We start from the raw sequence: 21948 nt of genomic DNA, 5'->3' as shown, positions 1-21948 counted from the left end.
ACATTTGCCATGTTTCTGTCGATATTATGGAGTTAATTTGGAAAAAAAGTTCGGCGTTGTAATGACTGAATTTTCTTTTTTTCTTCGCCAAACGTGATGAACAAAACGGAGCGATTTCTCCTACACAAATAATCTTTTTGGAAAAACTGAACATTTGCTATCTAATTGAGTGTCCTCATTGAAAACATCCGAAGTTCTTCAAAGGTAAAAGATTTTATTTGAATGCTTTTCTTGTTTTTGTGAAAATGTTGCCTGCTGAATGCTAGGCTTAATGCTATGCTAGCTATCAATACTCTTACACAAATGCTTGTGTAGCTATGGTTGAAAAGCATATTTTGAAAATCTGAGATGACAGTGTTGTTACCAAAAGGCTAAGCTTGTGAGCCAATATATTTATTTCATTTCATTTGCGACTTTCATGAATAGTTAACGTTGCGTTATGGTAATGAGCTTGAGGCTATGATTACGCTCCCGGATACGGGATTGCTCGATGCAAGAAGTTATCTTTAATTCTGTGAATAACACTATCTTTTATCAATGTTTATTATGAGTATTTCTGCAACATCACTGGAAGTTTTGGAATCAAACATTACTGCACGTAAGGCACCAATGTAAACTGAGATTTTTTAAATATAAATATGCACATTATCGAACAAAAGATACATGTATTGTCTAACATGATGTCCTATGAGTGTCATCTGATGAAGATCATCAAAGGTTAATGATTAATTTTATCGATATTTCTGCTTTTTGTTAGTCCTATCTTTGGCTGGAAAAATGGCTGTGTTTTTTCGACTTGGCGGTGATCTAACATAATCATATGTTGTGCTTTAGCTGTAAAGCATTTTTGAAATAGGACACGGGTAAATTAACAAGATGTTTATCTTGAATTTCCTGTATTGGACTTGTTAATGTGTGAAAGTTACATATTTCTAAAAAGTATTTTTGAATTTCGCGTGCTGCCTTTTCAGCGGAATTTTGTCGAGGGGTTCCTCTAGAAAGGTTAATGCAACCGCTGTGTCAGATTTCAAAAAAACTTTATAAATATTCCCTTACCTTTGACGATCTTCATCAGAATGCACTCCCAGGGATCCTAGTTCCACAATAAATGCTTGATTTGTTCGATAATGTCCATTATTTATGTCCAAGTAGCTACTTTTGTTTTACACATATCCAAATACTCGTGCAGGTCCATCCGAACGTCAGACGAAAAGTTATATTACGGGTTGAAGAAACTTGTCAAACTATGTATAGAATCAATCTTTAGGATGTTATCATAAAAGTTCAATAACGTTCCAACCGGACAATTCCATTGTCTGTAGGAAAGCCATGGAACGCAGGTCGCTATCATGTGAAATGCGCGTGACCAGGACCTGGCTCTCTGCCAGACCACTGACTCAATGAGCTCCCATCCGGCTCCACAACACAGTAGAAGCCTCATTCAAGTTTCTAAAGACGGTTGACATCTAGTGGAAGCCCAAGGAAGTGCAACTTTATCCATATCCCACTGTGTATTCAATATGGGCTGGGTTGAAAATTGACCAACCTCAGATTTCCCACTTCCTGTTTGGATTTATTCTCAGGGTTTTTGCCTGCCATATGAGTTATGTTATACTCACAGACATCATTCAAACAGTTCTAGAAACTTCAGTGTTTTCTATCCAATACTACTAATAATATGCATATATTAGCAACTGGGATTGAGGAGCAGGCCGTTTACTCTGGGCACCTTTCATCCAAGCTACTCAATACTGCCCCTGCAGCCATACGTTTTAATGCATTTGAGCCAATCAGTTGTGTTGTGACAAGGTAGGGGGTATACAGAAGATGGCCCTATTTGTTAAAAGACCAAGTGCATATTATGGCAAGAACGGCTCAAATAAGCAAAGAGAAATGACAGTTCATTACTTTCAGACATGGAAAACTTCAGACACGGAAAATTTAAATAACTTTTAATGTTTCTTCAAGTGCAGTCGCAAAACCCATCAAGCGCTGTGATGAAACTAGCTCTCATGAGGACCGCCCCAGGAATGGAAGACCCAGAGTTACCAGCCTTGGAAATTGCAGCCCAAGTAAATACCTCAAGTTCAAGTAACAGACACATCTCAACATCACCTGTTCAGAGGAGACTGTGTGAATCAGGCCTACATGGTCGAATTGCTGCACAGAAACCACTACTAAAGGACACCAATAAGAAGAGACTTGCTTGGGTCAAGAAACACGGGAAATGGACATTAGACTGGTGGAAATCTGTCCTTTGGTCTGATGAGTCCAAATTGGAGACATTTTTTGGTTCCAACCGCCGTGTCTTTGTGAGACGTGGTGTGGGTGAACAGATGAACTCTGCATGTGTATTTCCCACTGTAAAGCATGGAGGAGGTGTTATGGTGTGGAGGTGCTTTGCTGTTGACACTGTCTGTGATTTATTTATAATTCAAGGCACACTTAACCAGCATTCTGCAGTAATACGCCATCCAATCTGGTGTGGCCTTAGTCCCACTATCATTTGTTTTCAACCGGACAATGGCCCAATACACCTCCAAGCTGTGTAAGGGCTATTTGACCAAGAAGGAAAGTGATGGAGTGTTGCATCAGATGACCTGGCCTCCACAATCCCCTGACCTCAACCAAATTGAGAAGGTTTGGGGGTGAGTCGGACCGCAGAGTGAAGGAAAAGCAGCCAACAAGTGCTCAGCATATGCAAGAACTCCTTCAAGACTGTTGGAAAAGCATTCCAGGTGAAGCTGGTTGAGAGTGCCAAGAGTGTGCAATGCTGTCATTCGGGCAAAGGGTTGAAGAATCTCAAATATAAAATATACACTGCTAAAAAAATAACACATCCTACACTAAAATAACACATCCTAGATCTGAATGAATGAAATATCCTTATTAAATACTTTTTTCTTTACATAGTTGAATGTGCTGACAACAAAATCACACACAAATTATCAATGGAAATCAAATTGATCATCCCATGGATGTCTGGATTTGGAGTGACACTCAAAATTAAAGTAGAAAACCACACTACAGGCTGATCCAACTTTGATGTAATGTCCTTAAAACAAGTCAAAATGAGGCTCAGTAGTGTGTTTGGCCTCCACGTGCCTGTATGACCTCCCTACAACGCCTGGGCATGCTCCTGATGAGGTGGCGGATGGTCTCCTGAGGGATCTCCTCCCAGACCTGGACTAAAGCATCCGCCAACTCCTGGACAGTCTGTGGTGCAACGTGGCGTTGGTGGATGGAGCAAGACATGTTGTCCCAGCATATGGTCTCACAAGGGGTCTGAGGATCTCATCTCAGTACCTAATGGCAGTCAGGCTACCTCTGGCGAGCACATGAAGGGCTGTGCGGCCCCCCAAAGAAATGCCACCCCACGACTGACCCACCGGCAAACCGGTCATGCTGGAGGATGTTGCAGGCAGCAGAACGTTATCCACGGCGTCTCCAGACTCTGTCACGTGCTCAGTGTGAACCTGCTTTCATCTGTGATGAGCACAGGGCGCTAGTGGCGAATTTGCCAATCTTGGTGTTCTCTGGCAAATGCCAAACGTCCTGCACGGTATTGGGCTGTAAGCACAACCCCCACCTGTGAATGTCGGGCCCTCATACCACCCTCATGGAGTCTGTTTCTGACCGTTTGAGCAGACACATGCACATTTGTGGCCTGCTGGAGGTCATTTTGTAGGGCTCTGGCAGTGCTCCTCCTGCTCCTCCTTGCACAATGGCGGAGGTAGCGGTCCTGCTGCTGGGTTGATGCCCTCCTACGGCCTCCTCCACGTCTCCTGATGTACTGGCCTGTCTCCTGGTAGCGCCTCCATGCTCTGGACACTACGATGACAGACACAGCAAACCTTCTTGCCACAGCTCGCATTGATGTGCCATCCTGGATGAGCTGCACTACCTGAGCCGCTTGTGTGGGTTGTAGACTCCGTCTCATGCTACCACTAGAGTGAAAGCACGGCCAGCATTAAAAAGTGACCAAAACATCAGCCAGGAAGCATAGGAACTGAGAAGTGGTCTGTGGTCACCACCTGCAGAACCACTCCTTTATTGGGGGTGTCTTGCTAATTGCCTATAATTTCCACCTGTTGTCTATTCCATTTGCACAACAGCATGTGAAATTTATTGTCAATCGGTGTTGCTTCCTAAGTGGACAGTTTGATTTTCGCAGAAGTGTGATTGACTTGGAGTTACATTGTGTTGTTTAAGTGTTCCCTTTATTTTTTTGAGCAGTGTATTTTGATTTGTTAAACACTTCTTTTTTTTTGGTTACTACATGATTCCATATGTGTTATTTCATAGTTTTGATGTCGTCGCTATTATTCTACAATGTCGAAAATAGTAAAATAAAGAAAAACGCTTGAATGAGTAGGTGTTCTAAAACTTTTGACCGGTAGTGTACATAAGTGTCATAATGCATTACTCAATTAAAACCACAATATGTCACTTTTATTCCAGAAATGACTGGAAGGTCAGTAGGAATGACTGGGAATGAAAGTTACAGATTGCTGCTTTTAATTACATTTGTGCATAAGTGTAGAATTTTATTTTTTTTATTTTGCAAGTCTCATTCAAAGATAGATACAACTTGATCAACTTATCTACTCTGATCAAATTATAATGCAGTTTAATAATTAAAGATTGCATAAAACATGAGAGCCAGTAATGGCATGCAGAGGTTGAATACCAGGACATTGATTGCGAGGAGAGAATCCGACTGCAATACCAGCTGACTGCATCCATTGAGGACCAGTGAGCCAACAAAGGTAAGCAGATTATGCCATTAAAATACTCCGTTATTAATTTAGCCTAATGGATCTACAGATGGTTTTGTAAAGATGTTTGAAGCTTGAATAGGAAAATGCAGTTTTAAATTGTTTATTGCGTTGGTATAAAAAAAAAATGGCCATCATACTTCATAAATTGTTTCTCCAACTTGATGCCTGGAAATTAATAAATCCGAGCTTTACATTGATTTGAATGTTTTTGAGTGTTTTTTGCATTTCTAGAGTGATCTAAGGCGGTTATGATCTTCTCATTTACAGACAATGGACATGATGAGCAAAAGGTTAGTTCACAAGAAGCTATAAAATACAACCTTTGCCTCAGGTACAGTAATGCCTTCAGAAAGGTATTCTTGTACCACCGCAGAGCATGTAAAAATGCTGCTGCGTTTCACTCATCATTATCGACAACAATGAATAGCCCCAAGCTAAAAGGAAAAAAGGTTAATTGAGTCAATCATTACAATATTGGTAACACATTTCAGCTTTTGCCATACTGTTGTCTTTGTGTACAATATAAATAATATTAATAGATCAAAGCCTTTGTTCACCGTTTTAACAAACTACTGCCATAAGCATGTATTCTGTGGAAAAGCCTTTCTTTACCGTTTCAAATGTACCACTGTTTAACATCTACCATTTTAACAAAACATTTATTTACAAATTACAGGTTACTAATACTTGCCCAGTTACAGTATGCTTTTGTTTGGGTTGTTAATTATAGTCTTCTTTACTTGATGTGCAATTATAAGGACACAATAGTATTATTTACGGTCCAATCAAGTGTTTTTAAGGACACTTTTATATAAATGTAGTACCCTCCTGCTTTTAAGAGAATAGAAAGAATTATATTTCTCAAACTTACTGCTGCAACTGGTACCTGTTGGGCAAGTACCAGAATTAAGTTGGAAGCTGGGTTTGTTTTTCATTTGTATAGGCTTCCAAACGCTTTAGGGTCTTATTCCGGTCTTATTTGTGAAAACACACACAAATCACCCACCATTTACAAAATACAGAATATATGGAGAATTAGAAAAAAAGTCACTGGCTAAATGTAGGCCTAGTTGCATGGCATTTTTCTTTTCTGTACCTTCATGGTCTCCATGCAGCATCTCATCTGACATCACAATATTAATTCCTCGTCAGACATATTTACAATGTGAAAACGGTGTAGTTCGCTGCTTAATACAATAAAGCCATAAACTGTTCCTTGAATGAGTCACATGTGGTTTTTATTATGGAAGAATACAAAGTCTACACGGTTTGGTGCTGTGTAACCATTGCATTGATTCTCGCTTGACTGTGATTAAAGTTTGAGAGCATTGTTGAGGTGCTCCTAGGCAATCATTTGAATGACTCACAATGTGTACCGCACGTGTGTTTTTAATGAGCAATACTATGTGGTTTTCACCCGTATGAAACGGGTCAGAGGACCCCAGATGTCTAGTATGATAGTATAGTTAACCAAATTACTCTTTGCCACAAGCTAAATACTAACTTGCAAAAGCTTTGAAGCTACTTGTGCTTTTCCCCCAAAATTGTACGTCCCACTTTTCATACATTTTAAACAAAATGCATCATAAGGTCTTATGAATCTTACGTTTACTTGTTCTTTTACAGGCATGCACTGTTGAACAGAAGAGTTTAAGTGGCAAAGAGAAGCATTTAAATGAGGAAAAGAAGAGTTTAAGTGATAATGAAGAGAGGCCTTTATGTGCAGCAGATAATCCTCACCGTGAGAGGAGTCCTCTATACAAAGGGAATAATTTACACAAGCAAGAGAATCCTTCACACGATGAAGAGAATCCTTCACACGATGAAGAGAATCCTTCACACGATGAAGAGAATCCTTCACGTAATGAAGAGAATACTTCATGTGATGTGGTGCAGACTTTATGTGACATGGAGAGAGCTTTATGTGACATAAAGAATTGTGCTGAAGAGAGCAGTTCAAGTGACGACGAGAACAGTTCAGGTGATGAGGTAGAAGGACAAAGACTGGATTCAAATGTCCCTAGTGGGTCAGATCCTCTTCCATCTAAAGCAGAAAGCTCCTGCGATAATAATGTATCTGAGCAGTCCCTTCAAAAAACCTCACAAGCTAAAAAACCTTGCCGCAAAAAATGTGTGCCACGGAAAGGTACGAGATCAAACTTACGTTCTAGCACAAAAATGACAGTCAGCACATGTAGTATGACAGATGATGGTAAAAGAAAATGGGACAAAAAGTACTTCTGCCTGTATTGCAATGAACCACACCACAAAATTGCAAGACATTTAGAAAGGATGCATGCAGAAGAAGCAGCTGTCGCTCATGCTATCAGCTTCCCTAAACTCTCCAAAATCAGGTCTCTTTTGCTTGACCAACTCCGTAACAAAGGCAACTATCTACACAACTTGGAAGTTCTTCAAAGTGGAGATGGAGAAATTGTCACAAAGAAAAGACCCTCTTACAATGGTGTTTCTGTGCGTGACTACCTGCCCTGCCAACACTGCTTAGCTTTTTTCAACAAAATAGATTTATGGAAGCATGAGGGCTCATGTAAAGCCAGAAAAGGACAAGATGAAAAGAGGGGAGGAAAAAGAGTGCGGGTCCAGGCTGCGTCCTCTCGACTTCTTCCACTGCCTGTCTACTCTACTGGAGGATGTGAAGAAATAATACACAATATGAATCAAGATGACATTCAATGCCACATCAAAAATGATCCCCTGATATGTAAATATGGCAATGCATTATCTGCAAAGCATGGCCATGCCAAGTCACAGTTTACTTATATTAGTTCAAAAATGAGGGAATTGGCTAGATTTGTACTTACTGTAAATGAGATGGACTGTGGTGTCCAATATCTGCATGACGTATGTGTACCATCCAAATTTAAATTGGCTGTTCATGCTGCCAGGAAAATGAGTGGTCATGACCCTACCTCTGACAGGTACAAGACCCCATCTCTTGCTTTAAAGATTGGCTATTCCTTGAAAAGAGCTACTGAGATAGCTTTTGGGGAGAGTCGTATGACAGAGGACCGTGAGGCAGAGGCACAAGCCAAAAGGTTCATTGAGCTGCTTGAAAACAATTGGAATAACTGTTTTTCCGGTTTGTCCCTGAGTGATGTCCCTCAGTGTGATGAAGTTGATGTGACTTCACTAACTGAGGATTTGATTAAACTTCAGAAGTTTCTCAAGGTTGCAGAGGACACAGCAAAGAGAGAATTGCTCGAGAGCCCCACCAACGCTGTCTGGAAAAAGCTCAATGAAACTCTTCTTGCCGAAATAGCTCTCTTCAACAGAAAAAGGACAGGAGAGGTTGCGAAAATGCTGTTGGAAACGTACACAAACAGAAAGAAATCTCCAGCTAGTGCAGACATTTTCAATAGCCTCTCAAGGCTGGAACAGGAGCTTGGTGACGACAAATTAACCAGGGTGGAAATAGAAGGCAAAAATGGTAGAACAATGCCGGTCCTACTAACGGCGAGGATGATCTCATCTCTTGAGATCCTAATTGCAAACCGAGACAAGGTTGGTGTGTCAAAGGACAACCCTTATGTCTTTGCACGGAGCCCAGATGCAGCAAGCTACGTCAGAGGGTCTGACTGTTTGAGGAAATTTGCACGTGCGTGTGATGCAAAGAATCCTGAAAGTCTGATCCATGCTACAGTGAGGAAAGAGGTTGCTATCCATTGCCAAATTCTGAACTTAAATGAAAGTGAATTGGATCAGGTGGCAAAATTATTCGGACATGACACCCAGGTCCACAAAGAGTACTACAGACTGTCTGAAAACGCAGCACATCTAGCAGAAATCAGCAAATTGCTGCTTGCAATGGATCAGGTTCCAGTGGTAATTCCAGGACCATCTGAGGAAAGGATTGTTTCACCTACATATGGTGAGTATCTGTTGCTTTGGAGAGTATTTGGACAACATTTTCATTTAGTTTCAAGGGTTAAATGTTCAGTTGAAAAATCCCAATTAATGATGTTTTGTGCCATTTTCCATTTTTGCTAGAGCTACATTTTTGAGAAGCTTGCAACTTATTACCCTATAGTATTTGCTCTGTTCCTCTAAACAATATATCATAATGGCACATTCATGAATCCTTTTCTTCTGTATGTATTAATTTCATAGGGACATATCCAGCAGGGACAGATTCTGCAAGGACATATCCTTCTGGCACATATCCCACTGGGTCATCATATCCTACAGGGACATATTCAGCGAAGTCATATACTGTAGGGTCACAGCCTTTAAGGTCATATCATGCTGGGACTTATCCTTCGAAGTCATATCCTTCAGGATCACATTCTCCGAGGTCATATTCTGCAGGGACAGATTCTGCAAGGGCATATCCTACCGGGATAAATCCTGCAAGTTCATATCCTACTGTGACACATCCTGCAGAGACCTATCGAGTAGCTTCATATGCTTCAGGGACATACCTAGCAGAGACGCATGATGCAAGGTCATGTACTGAAAAAACACAACTTGCAAATGCATGTCCTGCAAGTCCTTATGACCTCTCATCTCCTGCTAGATCATTTTCTTCAGGGATGAATCCTGTGAGGTCATATCCTGCTGGAACATATGCTGCGCAGACACTTCCAGCTCAAACACTTCCAGCACGTACAGTTATTATACCAACACTTCATGCGCAGACACTTCCTGCCCAGACGCTTCCAACACAGACACTTCCTGTCGGGGCAGTGCCTGCGGGTGCAGTTCCTGTGGGGACAGGTTCTGTGGGGACAGGTAAGTCGGGCACAGTGTGGAAACAGAGGATGTGGAGCGATGCAGCTAAGGCTGCGGTGAACCGTCAGATGGGACACTTTATCTCAATGATGGAGGTTCCAGGTAAACGAGACTGTGAAGTTTGCCTGCACAATGAACCAGCTCTAAGAGACAGGACATGGAGGGACATCAAAAACTATGTGCACAACACAGTAAAATCTATAAAACGAAAGAATGGCCTTACAAGAGTGGACCCCACAAAACAGACAAAGAAAGGATTGGCAAAGAAAGAAAAAGAAACAATAGAGGCTAAGAGTGCTAAGGACTGGGTTGGTGGAACAATGACAGTACCTGCACAGGGTCAAGAGGAGGGTCTAGAGGCAGGTCCTGTGGCAACACCAAGGAAACAGAAGATATGGAGTAATGAGGCTCAGGCTGCGGTCAGGCGGCAGCTAGGAGACTTCACTAAACTGATGAAGATTCCAGGTAAAAAGGAATGTGATGCATGTCTTGCAGCTGAACCAGCTCTGCAAGGCAGGACATGGAAAGATGTAAAAAACTATGTGCATAACACATTAAAGACTATGTGCAGGAGGCATAGTTCAGGCAAACAAAACATGGACCATGAGAAACTAAGTCCATATACACAGAATCCAGGGGTGCAACAGAATCCAGGGGTGCAACAGAATCCAGGGGTGCATCAGAAATCAGGGGTGCATCAGAAATCAGGGGTGCTGTTGGGACTTCCAGAAGAGCCTCCTGTTTATCTGTCCTTGTGATTACCTTGAACTAGAACCTCCCAGGGTTCAAGGTAAGCAAGGATGGAGAAAGGAGAAAAGGATTGCTTTTGATTTAATCTGACCATCCTGGCTCACTCTGATCTCACTTTATGACATAAAGCAAGAATTAAGTCGAATTTGAATCATACCACTACCTACTTTATTCATTGAAGTATCTGTAGCAACTACATAGTGACATTATGCATGAACTTGTTTAGTCGATAAGGGAATTTTCAGAACTTCTTTTGAATTGTAAAATGTCCTTGGCACAGTGTATTATGTGGCGCCAAAACTCAGTCCTTTGGTAAAGGTCTCATATTTGCAACCATGGCGAGAGGAGGCAAGTAAAGATGGACTCAAACTAAAAAAGGTATATTTAACAATTCCAATGATCCTTTTATATAAAACCTGTCAAACTGAATCTTCTGGGTCAGCAACAGCAACAAGGCTCATGGACGCACTTTTGGAATCCAAACGCACCCTATGTTTCCGTAAGACCCATGTTGCATAAAAATGCCCAAGATAACTGACTGAAATATATGCTCCACATGCATAGATAACATGTACCAAGTACAGTGAATGTTTTGTTTTCTTCATAGAGGGAAAAAGTAGTGCAAACCTAGACAGTTAATCTGATGACCATACTTTTTTTGATCACATTACTGTTATCCGTTACTTTCATCAAATGGATCTGGATCCAGATGTATAAAATCTTTTATGTGTATTCTTGCCTGTACCGTTGTATGTGTAGCTAATGTATATGTGTAGGTTAGGTTTTGAGTTAAAGCAACTGACCAGCATACCTGGGAATTTAGCAGGTTATTTTTAGTAGATGTGCGGTATGAACGGGTTTCATGGCCCCAGACTGACCATTTAGTCGCATTTTGCAACCATTTGACTTGGCTGTGCAAGAAAAAAAACATGATCGCATCGGTGCGAGCTGCACATTCTACATTGTCACCTCACTCAAAGCTTCCTATTTTGGGGGGCAGCTAAAACCATGATTTGGTCAAACCGTAAAGAGCAATATCCTCATCATTCCTGTAATGTAAACGTCTGTCCCTCTGCCTATTTCACTGGGGACTGCTGATGTGATGAGCAAACCGCTCTCCTCTCTGGGAGAAAAATATTGTTTCTCATTGTATAACATTTCAAAATGCAATTGCGATAAAAACACAGCATTGGAAGCAACTACTGTAGTCCCTGTCTGTAGGTATCATTTTTATTTCTCAATATTGAGCTCTGGAGCAACTATTTTACAAACAAGCGATTTGATATGGCTTTGTGATACGGAGCGGTGCACAAAATGAACATTGGTTATTGAGCTTTTTTATTTTATTTAACTGGGCAAGTCAGTTAATAAAGAACAAATTCTTATTTACAATGACGGCCTACCCCGGACGCCGCTGGGCCAATTGTGCGCCGCCCAATGGACTCCCAATCACGGCCGGATGTGATACAGCCTGGATTCGAACCAGGGTGTCTGCTGTAGTGACACCTCTAGCACTGAGATGCAGTGCCTTAGACCGCTGCGCCACTCGGGAGCCCAGTATTAAGACACCTTGACTTTTTTCCTCCATTTTGTTACATTACAAACTTTTTCTAAAGTGGATGAAATTTAAAAAATTCCTCATAAATATATGTACAATACCCCATAATGACAAAGCAAAAACTGTTTTTTAGAAATGTTTTTAAATGGAAGGGGGAAAAAAACAGGAATACCTTATTTACGTAACTCGAAATTGAGCTCAGGTGCATCCTGTTTCCATTGATCATCCTTGATGTTTCTACAACTTTATTGGAGTCCACCTGTGGTAAATTCAATTGATTGGACATGATTTGGAAAGGCACACACCTGTCTATATAAGGTCCTACAGTTGAAAGTTCATGTTGGAGTGTTGCCTTTCCAAATCGTGTTCTTGGGGACCTTCAATGCTGCAGACATTTTTTTGGTACCCTTCCCCAGATCTGTGCCCCGACACAATCCTATCTCAGAGCTCTACAGACAATTCCTTCGGCCTCTTGGTTTTTGCTCTGACATGCACTGTCAACTGTTGTAGAAACATCTTGAGGATGTTCAATGGAAACAGAATGCACCTGTGCTCAATTTCGTGTCTCATAGCAAAGGGTCTGAATACTTACGTAATTAAGGTATTTGTTTTTTTATTTTTTATATATACATTTACTAACATTTCTAAAAATCTGTTTCCACAATTTTCACTATGGAGTGGTGTGTGTTGATGAGTAAAAAAAATAAATATTTAATCCATTTTAAAATAAGGCTGTAACGTAACAAAATATGGAAAAAGTCAAGGGCCCTGAGTACTTTCCAAATGGACTGTATATCTTGAATAGCATCTCTGTAGTCTATTACACGTCTTAATAAAACACTATGACTGACTTTATAAAATGCATTTTTTTGGGGGGGTGAGACCAAATTATGGGTTGGTGCCACCAACTGAAAAAGTTAGTGCCACCAGTGGACAAATGTTAGTCTGGAGCCCGGGGTTTACGTACTACATTTGTGCCCAGCTAAGAGTATGGTTTGAGCTGCTTAAAATCCACCAAATACATTACGAATGTTTCTTTGGCTGTTCTTGAATTAGTATCTTCAGATGAAGACCCAGACCACCAGCTCCTTTTGAAAATGTTTAAGTATTATAAATGAGTTATAAATACATGACACATACACTATCCACATTCAATTGCTTTTGAAGCATGGTTGAGTTTATCATGGATATTTTACTCGTCATTAACGTTAGCTAGTATTCCTAGCTACCGATATGTATCAGTAGTTATTTTTATATGTACTGAACGAAGATATAAATGCAACAATTTCAAATATTTCTCAGCGTTATAGTTCATAAAAGGAAATCATTCTATTGAAGTAAATTCATTTGGCCCTTATCTATGGATTTCACATGACTGGGAATACAGATCGGCATCTGTTGGTCACAGATACCGCAAAGAAAAGTAGGGGCGTGGATCAGAAAACCAGTCAGGATATGGTTTGACCACCCTGTGCCTCTTGCAGCGTGACACATCTCCTTCCCTACAGTTGATCAGGCTGTTGATTATGGTCTGTGGAATGTGTCCCACTCCTCTTCAATGACTGTACGAAGTTGCTGTATATTGGCGGGAATTGGAACACGCTGTCGTACTCGTCAATCCAGAGCATCCCAAACAGGCTCAATTGGAGACATGTCTGAGTATGCAGGCCATGGAGGAACTGGGACATTTTTAGCTTCCAGGAATTGTGTACAGAACCTTTCGACATGGGGCCGTTCATTATCATGCTGAGACCTGAGCTAATGGCAGCGGATGAATGGCACGACAATGTGCCTCAGGATCTCGTCAGGATCTTCACAACATTGACATCAGCAAACTGCTCGCGCACACGACGCCATACACGTGGTTTGCGGTTGTGAGGCCGGTTTGATGTACTGTCAAATTCTCTAAAATGACAATGGATTTGGCTTATGGTAGAGAAATTTATTTTAAAATATCTTTCAACCGCTCTGGTGGACATTCCCGCAGTCAACATACCAATTGCACGCTCCCTCAAAACTTAATCTGTGACATTGTGTTGTGAAACAAAACTCTACATTTTAGTGGCCTTTTATTGTCCCCAGCACAAGGTGCACCTGTGTAATGATCATGCTATTTAATCAGATTCTTGATGTGCCACACCTGTCAGCTGCATGGATTATCATGGCAAAGGAGAAATGCTCACCAACAGGGATTTAAACAAATTGGTGCACAATATTGGAGAGAAATAAGCTTTTTGAGCGTATTGAACATTTCAGGGTTCTTTTATTTCAACTCATGAAACATGGGACCAACAACTTCATGTTTATATTTTTTCCAACGATTTGAGTTTTATCAGTAATTTCAATCTTCCTTGTTTTTGTTTATATTTGCATCCAGATGTTATTTATTTTCTTTACTAAGCCAGATTCCCCCAGCTGCATGACCCAGTGAGCCATCTCAGTCCTGGCGAGTTGCTTTGGTGAAAGGGCACTGTTGATGAGGCTTGCCAGGTGGTCAGAGTTTGCGCTTGAGGACCATTTGAAAGGTTCTGAAAGGGAAAAAATCTGTGCACCAGGCAAGGTCAGTGACGTATCCTAGCAAAAGGCCCAGTTATGACTGTATCCAGATTGTCCACCCTTCTCCCAAAGTGACTGGAAGTGTGCAAATAAAGTCTTTGAAAGAAGTGTAGAGAATCCGGATGCAGCGTGAGTGATGGCTAATTGGTTTGGCAAGGACGGGTAGACTTTTCAATGGTCATCCCTTTTCGTGGAGGCTCTAACATGGTTCCTAAACCAAAGTCTTGTTTACAGTCACTAGTAACTTTACTGTAATGTTCACTAAAGTTAGTTGATTTTTCATCCAATTTGAGGCAGTTTTCGGTTCTCCAATCCACTCAGTTACAATTGATAAGTAACTGAAATGTACTTTGTGGATTGGAAACTGTTCATTCATTCTGCATGTGGAATTGGTTTCAGAGAATCACACAACCTATTCCTCATGTACTAAATTTGATGTGATTTATTAGGATTTAGCTGTCCATCTACAAACGATAAACCTTTCAACATTTTATATTAATGTTGCTATTATTCACTACTGTCTTAACCATATTGATTTCACAGCAGTTTTAAGTTCCTCAACACTAATTTAAACAGACTAAGTTGTATAGGGTTTGATAGCTGTTGCTTCTCTTATTTAATCCACTTGACTACTATTATTATTATTATATTATTTCATTTACTATTGAAAGTGCTTCTAATTGGACCAAGGTTCATGGAAGAATCATGTAAATAAATTGCTTAGTTTAGTTATCAGTTCATGTTATAACTGCAACAGCTCTGTTAGGTGTTAACTGAAAAATAATCAGGGGTTTCAACCACACCCCACTATTTACTGTCTAAAGATGTTTAAATCGTTTTTTTTCACCAACATGTATTTGTTATCAAGCTGCCTTTCGTTACCCTCTGGTGCTCATTGTGTGTAATCTAAGATACTATATTTGCTTGGTTAATAAATTGTTACTTGACGTAAACTTCTTAAGCTGCAAGACATGTTCTTTCAGTTCTCCGAATATTCGTAGAGCCTACTTGTCCATTAGTCTTCCAACAGGGATTTAGAACTTTACCATTAACAATTATGGAAAACCGCTTTAAGATTTAATGATGTTTTTATGAACTTAAAACCCTTTTGGATGAAAAGACAACACCCTAGGTAAGTCGATATGCATAAAGTAGAAGTTAGCTTTCTTTTTAGAACCAAATCTCTTGTTTTTTTTTATGTAAATGGAATGTTATAGAAGGTTTGACACTTGCAATTTTTTTTATTTTTTTTATTTTGTACTTTCGAGAGACCTACTCCAACCAACAATTCACTTCCTCATCCTTGTAAAAAAAATAATTTTTGGACCCTTCTATAACATGCCAAAAGAAAAGAGATTCTCCTTTAACTTTCAATAAAGTGAACTCCCTTAATTCTTTAAATAATTATACAGATACATTTGGATTGCTGCCCCCCTCCCCATAGTATTTGCTACCAGAGGCTTTGAAAAGCTTTGGTCCTCAGTAATGAAGGAGTCTGTGTGTTTGTGTGTCTGTTGCCTCCCACAGGACTCCAGCGGTATGTCCCTGAGTATGTTGGCAGCAGCAGGGGGACAGGATGACATCCTGAGGCTGCTGATAAAGAAGGGGGTGAAGGGGAACGGACGGCAGAAGAACGGCACCACTGCCCTAATGCACGCTGCAGAGAAGGTAACACAGGACAGACTGGTTTAAACCACCTTATTACAAGTACACACGTATACATTCCCCTTGTTTGTATGTTAAATGTCTGTTCTGCAATGTTTACTTACTAACTTAACCCGCTATCCTTTCATTTATCATTTCAGAACTTCCTGACCACAGTTGCTATCCTCCTGGAGGCAGGGTCCTACGTCAACGCTCAGACACTGGGAGGAGAGACGGCCCTGATGAAGGTACGGGGGAGGAGAAAAAAATAAGGGGGAAATGGGGGAGGTGAAGATAAATGCTGTGTTTAATTAGAACGCAACATCACTCCTAAAGCACAGAGATGAACCTTGTCAATGACCCCTTTTTGTGAATAGCCTCATCTCTGCTAAAGTCGTATGTGACAGACTTATCGCTATAGTTCATTACCAGTAGCCTTGGTTCTGTAGGCATGCAAGAGGGGTAATGCTGATGTGGTGCGCCTCCTACTGGAGTACGGAGCCGACTGCAACATCCTGTCCAAACACAAGAATACGGCCATGCACTTCGCCAAGGTCAGCAACAACCTGCTGGTGTATGAGCTCATCGAGGACCACATCAGCATGTGAGTGTTACTGCCACGTCACACACACTCTCACTCACTCTTTGTAAACATATATGAATTGGTTTGTATAAGGTATATACAGCTAACTGACTAAATGAAGGAACGGCCAATATTGTGTCTTAATAGGGCTTTGGTCCACCACAAGCTAGAACAGCTTCAATGCACCTTTGCATAGATTCTACAACTTTCAAAAACGGGGTTAGCAGCAATTGATGGCTTTTGCCCCCCAATAAAAAATGAAAAGCCAATAAATAAAAATGTTGTTGGCGAAAATGACAGTGAGGGAAAAAAATCCCATTGCAAAATAATGCTTTTTATTTATTGATGGAAATACCAGTTGATGTAAGTATATTTAACCATCATGCTATTGGTCTATAGGTTAGTTTGCATAATTTAGTGGAATTAAATTGGCCTGTTAATTTTCATTAGTTGTCAAGTACCTTAGTTGTATTGAATAAATATCACAGGCACACAGCATACAGTAACTTTTTTCTTCTGCAGCTCCTCAGCTGGTTGCTGCTGGAGTAAAACGTGCTTTTCATAGTGCAACAATTGTAAATGCAATTGCGTGTTAAAAACAGTTTTGTTGCGCGATTAAAAGGAGCTACTATTTTTTGTTCTCAACTGGTTTTTGATTACGTCCTTCCCATTCACAATTCAAGTACAGGCAACAGGTTTGCCACCCACCACTTTACCATGTGAGCTGGAGGCTGTATGCATTTTGAAAAACATTTTTTATTGTTTTGAAACCTGAATGTTTTATTTCATTATGAGGCATGTCTTACCTTGTTTCAGTCAATAGCCTATAGGCAAAATCCGACCATGGAAATGTGGAGGCAATTATTTTATAAAGACTTCATAGGCAGCACGCGAGTTTCAAGTTTCGGGAAGGTTACAATTTATCCTACCATTTATACCGTTCTGCGTGTCAGTTGTGATTTTTGTGAAACAGTTTTAATTTCAATTAATAACATTTTTGTTTCTCAAAATCATTGTCACATGGTTAATCATAAAAATCTGAATTCATATAATAAAAATCTCTTAAATTTAAAAGTCAAATAATGTGAGATCACCAGCCTCTGCCATATGGATAAATTGATACACCGTGATCCATTGGCGGCTAAAGAAATTAGCGCATGGAACTCATAGCCTATAGGAAAATACAGCAGTAGGACTATAACTTCCATTGCTCTTGCACACCGAGGAATAGTGATTATCGAGGGAAAGATTTTTCAAGTTGCTTGCTGTGAGGTACTATAGTTTTAAAATACCATTCACAATGATGTTAAAAAACACTTTCCTACATTTCAGCGCAGCAGGCCAAGTACTTCTAAGCGTGCTCAGGCGCGCGCACTCCCTCAACATTATCAGGACAGAGAAACCAGACACATGCTCACATGAAGTACTCGAAACAAAAGACAATGGAAAAAATGTACAAATCTCGTAAATAATGGTTATGGAATGAACCAAAACCTGTCCCACAAGTGTAGCATGTTTTGAACTCTGTAAACAACGTTTCCACTCTGAGAATGAGAATGATACATTAATGTAACCAAATGACGGTACATTTACTACTGGTGACATATGTAATGGGGAATTTATTTTAAATTTTAAATAAAGGGCAAACAATTTACAAAATTAAACAGTGAATTAAACAGTGAACAGTTGAGCCATTCTGGAGAGAGACTCACCCATGTCACCACACTCCCCTTCCTCTCAAAATGTTTAATTATATTCAAGACGCATTATCTTCAAACATATTTATTCACTGACAGCCGAAACTCAATCAGCTAATCCTATTGCCACGCGCTGCCCAAATTGCGGGCTTCCCTATGAGCTGGTGATTTGAAACAATCCACAGCTAATGATCCTCCATTGTTCTGTGGCTAAATCATGCTTTCTGGTGAAGTATTTTCAATGATTTGTATTGACAAATGTATTTCCATTTACATCCCTATTGGAACTGCCGCAATGCCATTTTTCTCCTTTTATTTATTTGACCTTTTATTTAACTAGGCAAGTCGGTTAAGAACAAATTCTTACTTTCAATGATGGCCTAGGAACCCTGGGTTAACTGCCTTGTTCAGGGGCAGATTGACAGATTACTATATATTTTTTATCTTGTCGGCTCGGGGATTCGATCTTTCGGTTACTAGTCCAACGCTCTAACCACTAGGCTACCTGCCACCCTCCTGTTCTATTGGTTTTGATATCAACTTTCTTTTGTTGTCCAGAAGCCAAAGGCATAATCCTAGTCATTAATGGTGGAAAACGCTGTCTCAGTTGCCGCTCCAGAATCTCCTATAAGTGTTCAATTGAGTTGAGATGTGGTGACTGAGATGGCCATGGCATATGGTTTACATCATTTTCATTGTTTCCAATCATACCTTGTGGATGGAGGCATTGTCATCCTATGGGGGCATTGCCATGGTAGCCAAAATAATGACCTGCCCAGTATTTTTACACATGACCCTAAGCATTATGGGATTAACTCAGGAACTGTGTGTGTGTGGAAGCACCTGCTTTCAATATACTTTGTCCCTCATTTTCTCAAGTGTTTCTATAATTTAGTCAGTTACCTGTATGTAACGGAGTTAAGATCCTATACTGTATCCTCACATACTGTTAGCAGCACAGTGACACCGGTTACACACACACATACAAATATTTGTTTCTTTCTCTCACACATTCTCTCCCTCAATCACACACACACACTCAGGTTGTCAAATGTGGCAGAGAACACTATCCGGGCGTACTTTGAGACTCGGCTGGCCCTGCTGGAGCCAGTGTTCCCTTTGGCGTGTCACAGACTGTGTGAGGGTCCAGACTTCTCCCTGGAGTTTGCCTACAAACTATCGCCTCACACACCTGGAGAGGGTAGGATACACGCACAAATGGTGCAAATCCCCTCCACACACTGTCTGGGTAGTGTTTAGGGAAAGCATTTCATCCCAACTAAATGTGTGTGTCTCCTTCTCCTCCCTCTCTCTCCATCCAGGCTCAGGCATCCTGCTCTTCATCTTCCATGCTAACTTCCTGAGTGAGATCACAGCCAGGCTGTGTGGGCCCTGCAGCGTCCACGCAGTGGTACTCAACGACAAGTTCCAGCTGCCTATTTTCCTGGTGAGTGTCACTCTAGATCAGGAATACTCCAGGTCTAGAGATTTGGAGTAAAGGGCTGGTGTTCTGTTCTACCTGGAAGGTGACTGAGTCAGGTCACTCATCTTTTCCTCTTTCAATTACACCCCACAGGATAGTCACTTCATCTACTCATTCAGCCCAGTGCCAGGCATCAACAAACTCTTCATTCGCCTGGCAGAGTCACCTACAGCCAAGGTACACACACACACACCCACCCACCCACCAGCAGAGTAACCTATGGCCATGGTGAGAGGGGCTCTAGGCCTAGTTACTGTAAAATACTCTGACAAGTTGTTGTCAATTACATTTTATTAATACATTTGATTGATGGACTCTTTCTCTCCCCAGGTGAAGCTTCTCATCTGTGCATTCCGTGTTCAGCTACAGTGATATGTAGCACCTGCCTAGTTTCAGAGTTCGCAAGCTGTCTGAACCCAAAGCACAGCATGGAAGATTGCGCATGAATCTTGTGTGTGTATGTATGCAATCACAACATGGAGAACAGTTTGAGCCACTCCAGGCTACCTTCAGATAAAGTTGTTGGACATTCAGCATCCACCCAGAGTTCGAGAGACTGTCTCTCTGGCATAGGATTAAAGGACAAGAACAGCATCTCAACCCTGTTCAATCATGTCTATTTATGTGTTTGCAATTAATAGTCTAACAGTTGTGTGTGTGTGTGTGTGTGTGTTTAGGGGGACAATATCCTGATGTTTTGTTTGGGACCTGGGGTGCTCTTGATGGCATCACAGGCAAGGAGTGAATGAAGATACTTTGGACCAAGTTAATGCTTTGCTCAATTATACCATTTTAGACCTTTTTATATTTTTGAATAGAATTTTTGTAAATTTAGCCTTTCTGGAGTTGTCTACATTTTATGGTCTGTACATACACTTGTGGGGTGTCATACATTTGAATGATTATTGTTGATTTAGGCACCTTTACCACTGTTGGAGTGGGTTAAATTCTAGTATGTACAGTACAAGACACTTCAGATGTTAATTTACTAAAGGTCTAACATGACTCCTTAAGTGTGGAATCCTGTTTCTTGGGATTAAAGGAAACACATTCTGATTAATTATTTTGTCTAGAACTACATAAGAGCTTTCTAGAATGCATGATTTTAACTACTGGAACAAAATAGACATCCAGATCACTTGTAGTTGAAGTTGTTGCAATGACGATAATGCAGAGCACATCCTGGCTATGCCATGTCATTGTAGACGTATGATAAATATAGGATAAACATCTACTGTAATATGAATAGGAATTGCCGTCCTTGTTTTTATAAGATGTTGGAATTAATTTGAGGATTCCTTCTGCCTTAACAGCCACATCATTGAAATAATTTCCCCTTTTTTGTCAACTGCTGTGCAAACTGTGGCAACAAAGTAAAATGGGGTATAATTCACAGAAGGATAAACATGTCTGTAGTTTTTTCTGTAGATTTGTCCATTTTCTTTATGTAATTGAATTACATTACTGGTCTGTCAACATTTTTCTGACATTGTCTTTGTTTGTCTAATGTTGATACATTCAGTTTTACTTCAAACACTGCCATTTTACAAGAATATCCATATGAACTCTATAACCCATCCTGGTTACAAGTACCCAAGAACCCTGGCTAACACACACACACACATCTGCTAGTTGGGGTAGCGTCAGTGAGAAGATCAGGAACAGGTTCCAACATTAAATTATGCTGAAGACTAGGCTTAGTTCCAGAAAATAGTGAGATTTTATTTCTGTCTATGGTGTCTACCGGCATGATGTTTTCGCTGACATCTGACACCACGAGTCTGTCTCTATGATAAATGAAATGTACATATGTTTTCATATCATATTCATAAATGACTGTAAACCGAATGGGAATGTAAGGTAATTTGTTGAAGATGTTGCGAAGTCAGCCAACTACCAGCTGTCAGAAAAACGGAACAAGAATGTTCTTTATTTCCTGAATGTCAAGTCGCCAATGGAAAGTCCCTAACATGAGAACAACAGTTTCTCTTTACCCCACACATGGGAAAGCTCATACCATTACAAGTACACAGTTTGTATATCTGGTTTTCTCAGACCTATGAAATCTCTTCAAGGCCATAATGTATGGTACTGTAGGCATGGAAACAGAAAATAGTGCCTTAGTAAGGGACATGCTTTTTAGGCAC

At 40.5% G+C, this 21948-nt stretch overlaps 1 protein-coding gene across 5 annotated transcripts in view; it reads left to right on the top strand.

Annotated features, from left to right (window-relative positions):
• LOC112225497 (M-phase phosphoprotein 8) overlaps positions 1-21277 on the top strand; it is a 39467-nt gene extending 18190 nt beyond the window's left edge. For 2 of the 5 annotated variants that reach the window (XM_024389509.2, XM_024389508.2), the window contains exons 8-9: positions 6408-8670; positions 8910-11731. In XM_024389509.2, coding sequence (XP_024245277.1) covers positions 6408-8670; positions 8910-10288 — 3642 coding nt within the window. In that variant the 3' untranslated portion in view covers positions 10289-11731. Of the gene's footprint in view, positions 1-4658; positions 5072-6407; positions 8671-8909; positions 11736-15921; positions 16063-16199; positions 16287-16487; positions 16643-19361; positions 19520-19640; positions 19766-19894; positions 19979-20131 lie in introns of those variants that run through there. The other 3 variants (XM_024389512.2, XR_006080023.1, XM_024389511.2) reach the window with 3 other exon arrangements.
• Positions 21278-21948: the final 671 nt, after the last annotated feature.

This window comes from Oncorhynchus tshawytscha, linkage group LG26, assembly GCF_018296145.1.
Source record: "Oncorhynchus tshawytscha isolate Ot180627B linkage group LG26, Otsh_v2.0, whole genome shotgun sequence".
In the NCBI taxonomy this organism is placed as follows: domain Eukaryota; kingdom Metazoa; phylum Chordata; class Actinopteri; order Salmoniformes; family Salmonidae; genus Oncorhynchus; species Oncorhynchus tshawytscha.
Note: the sequence above shows the minus strand (reverse complement) of the source record. Positions and strands in the feature narration are given on the sequence as shown.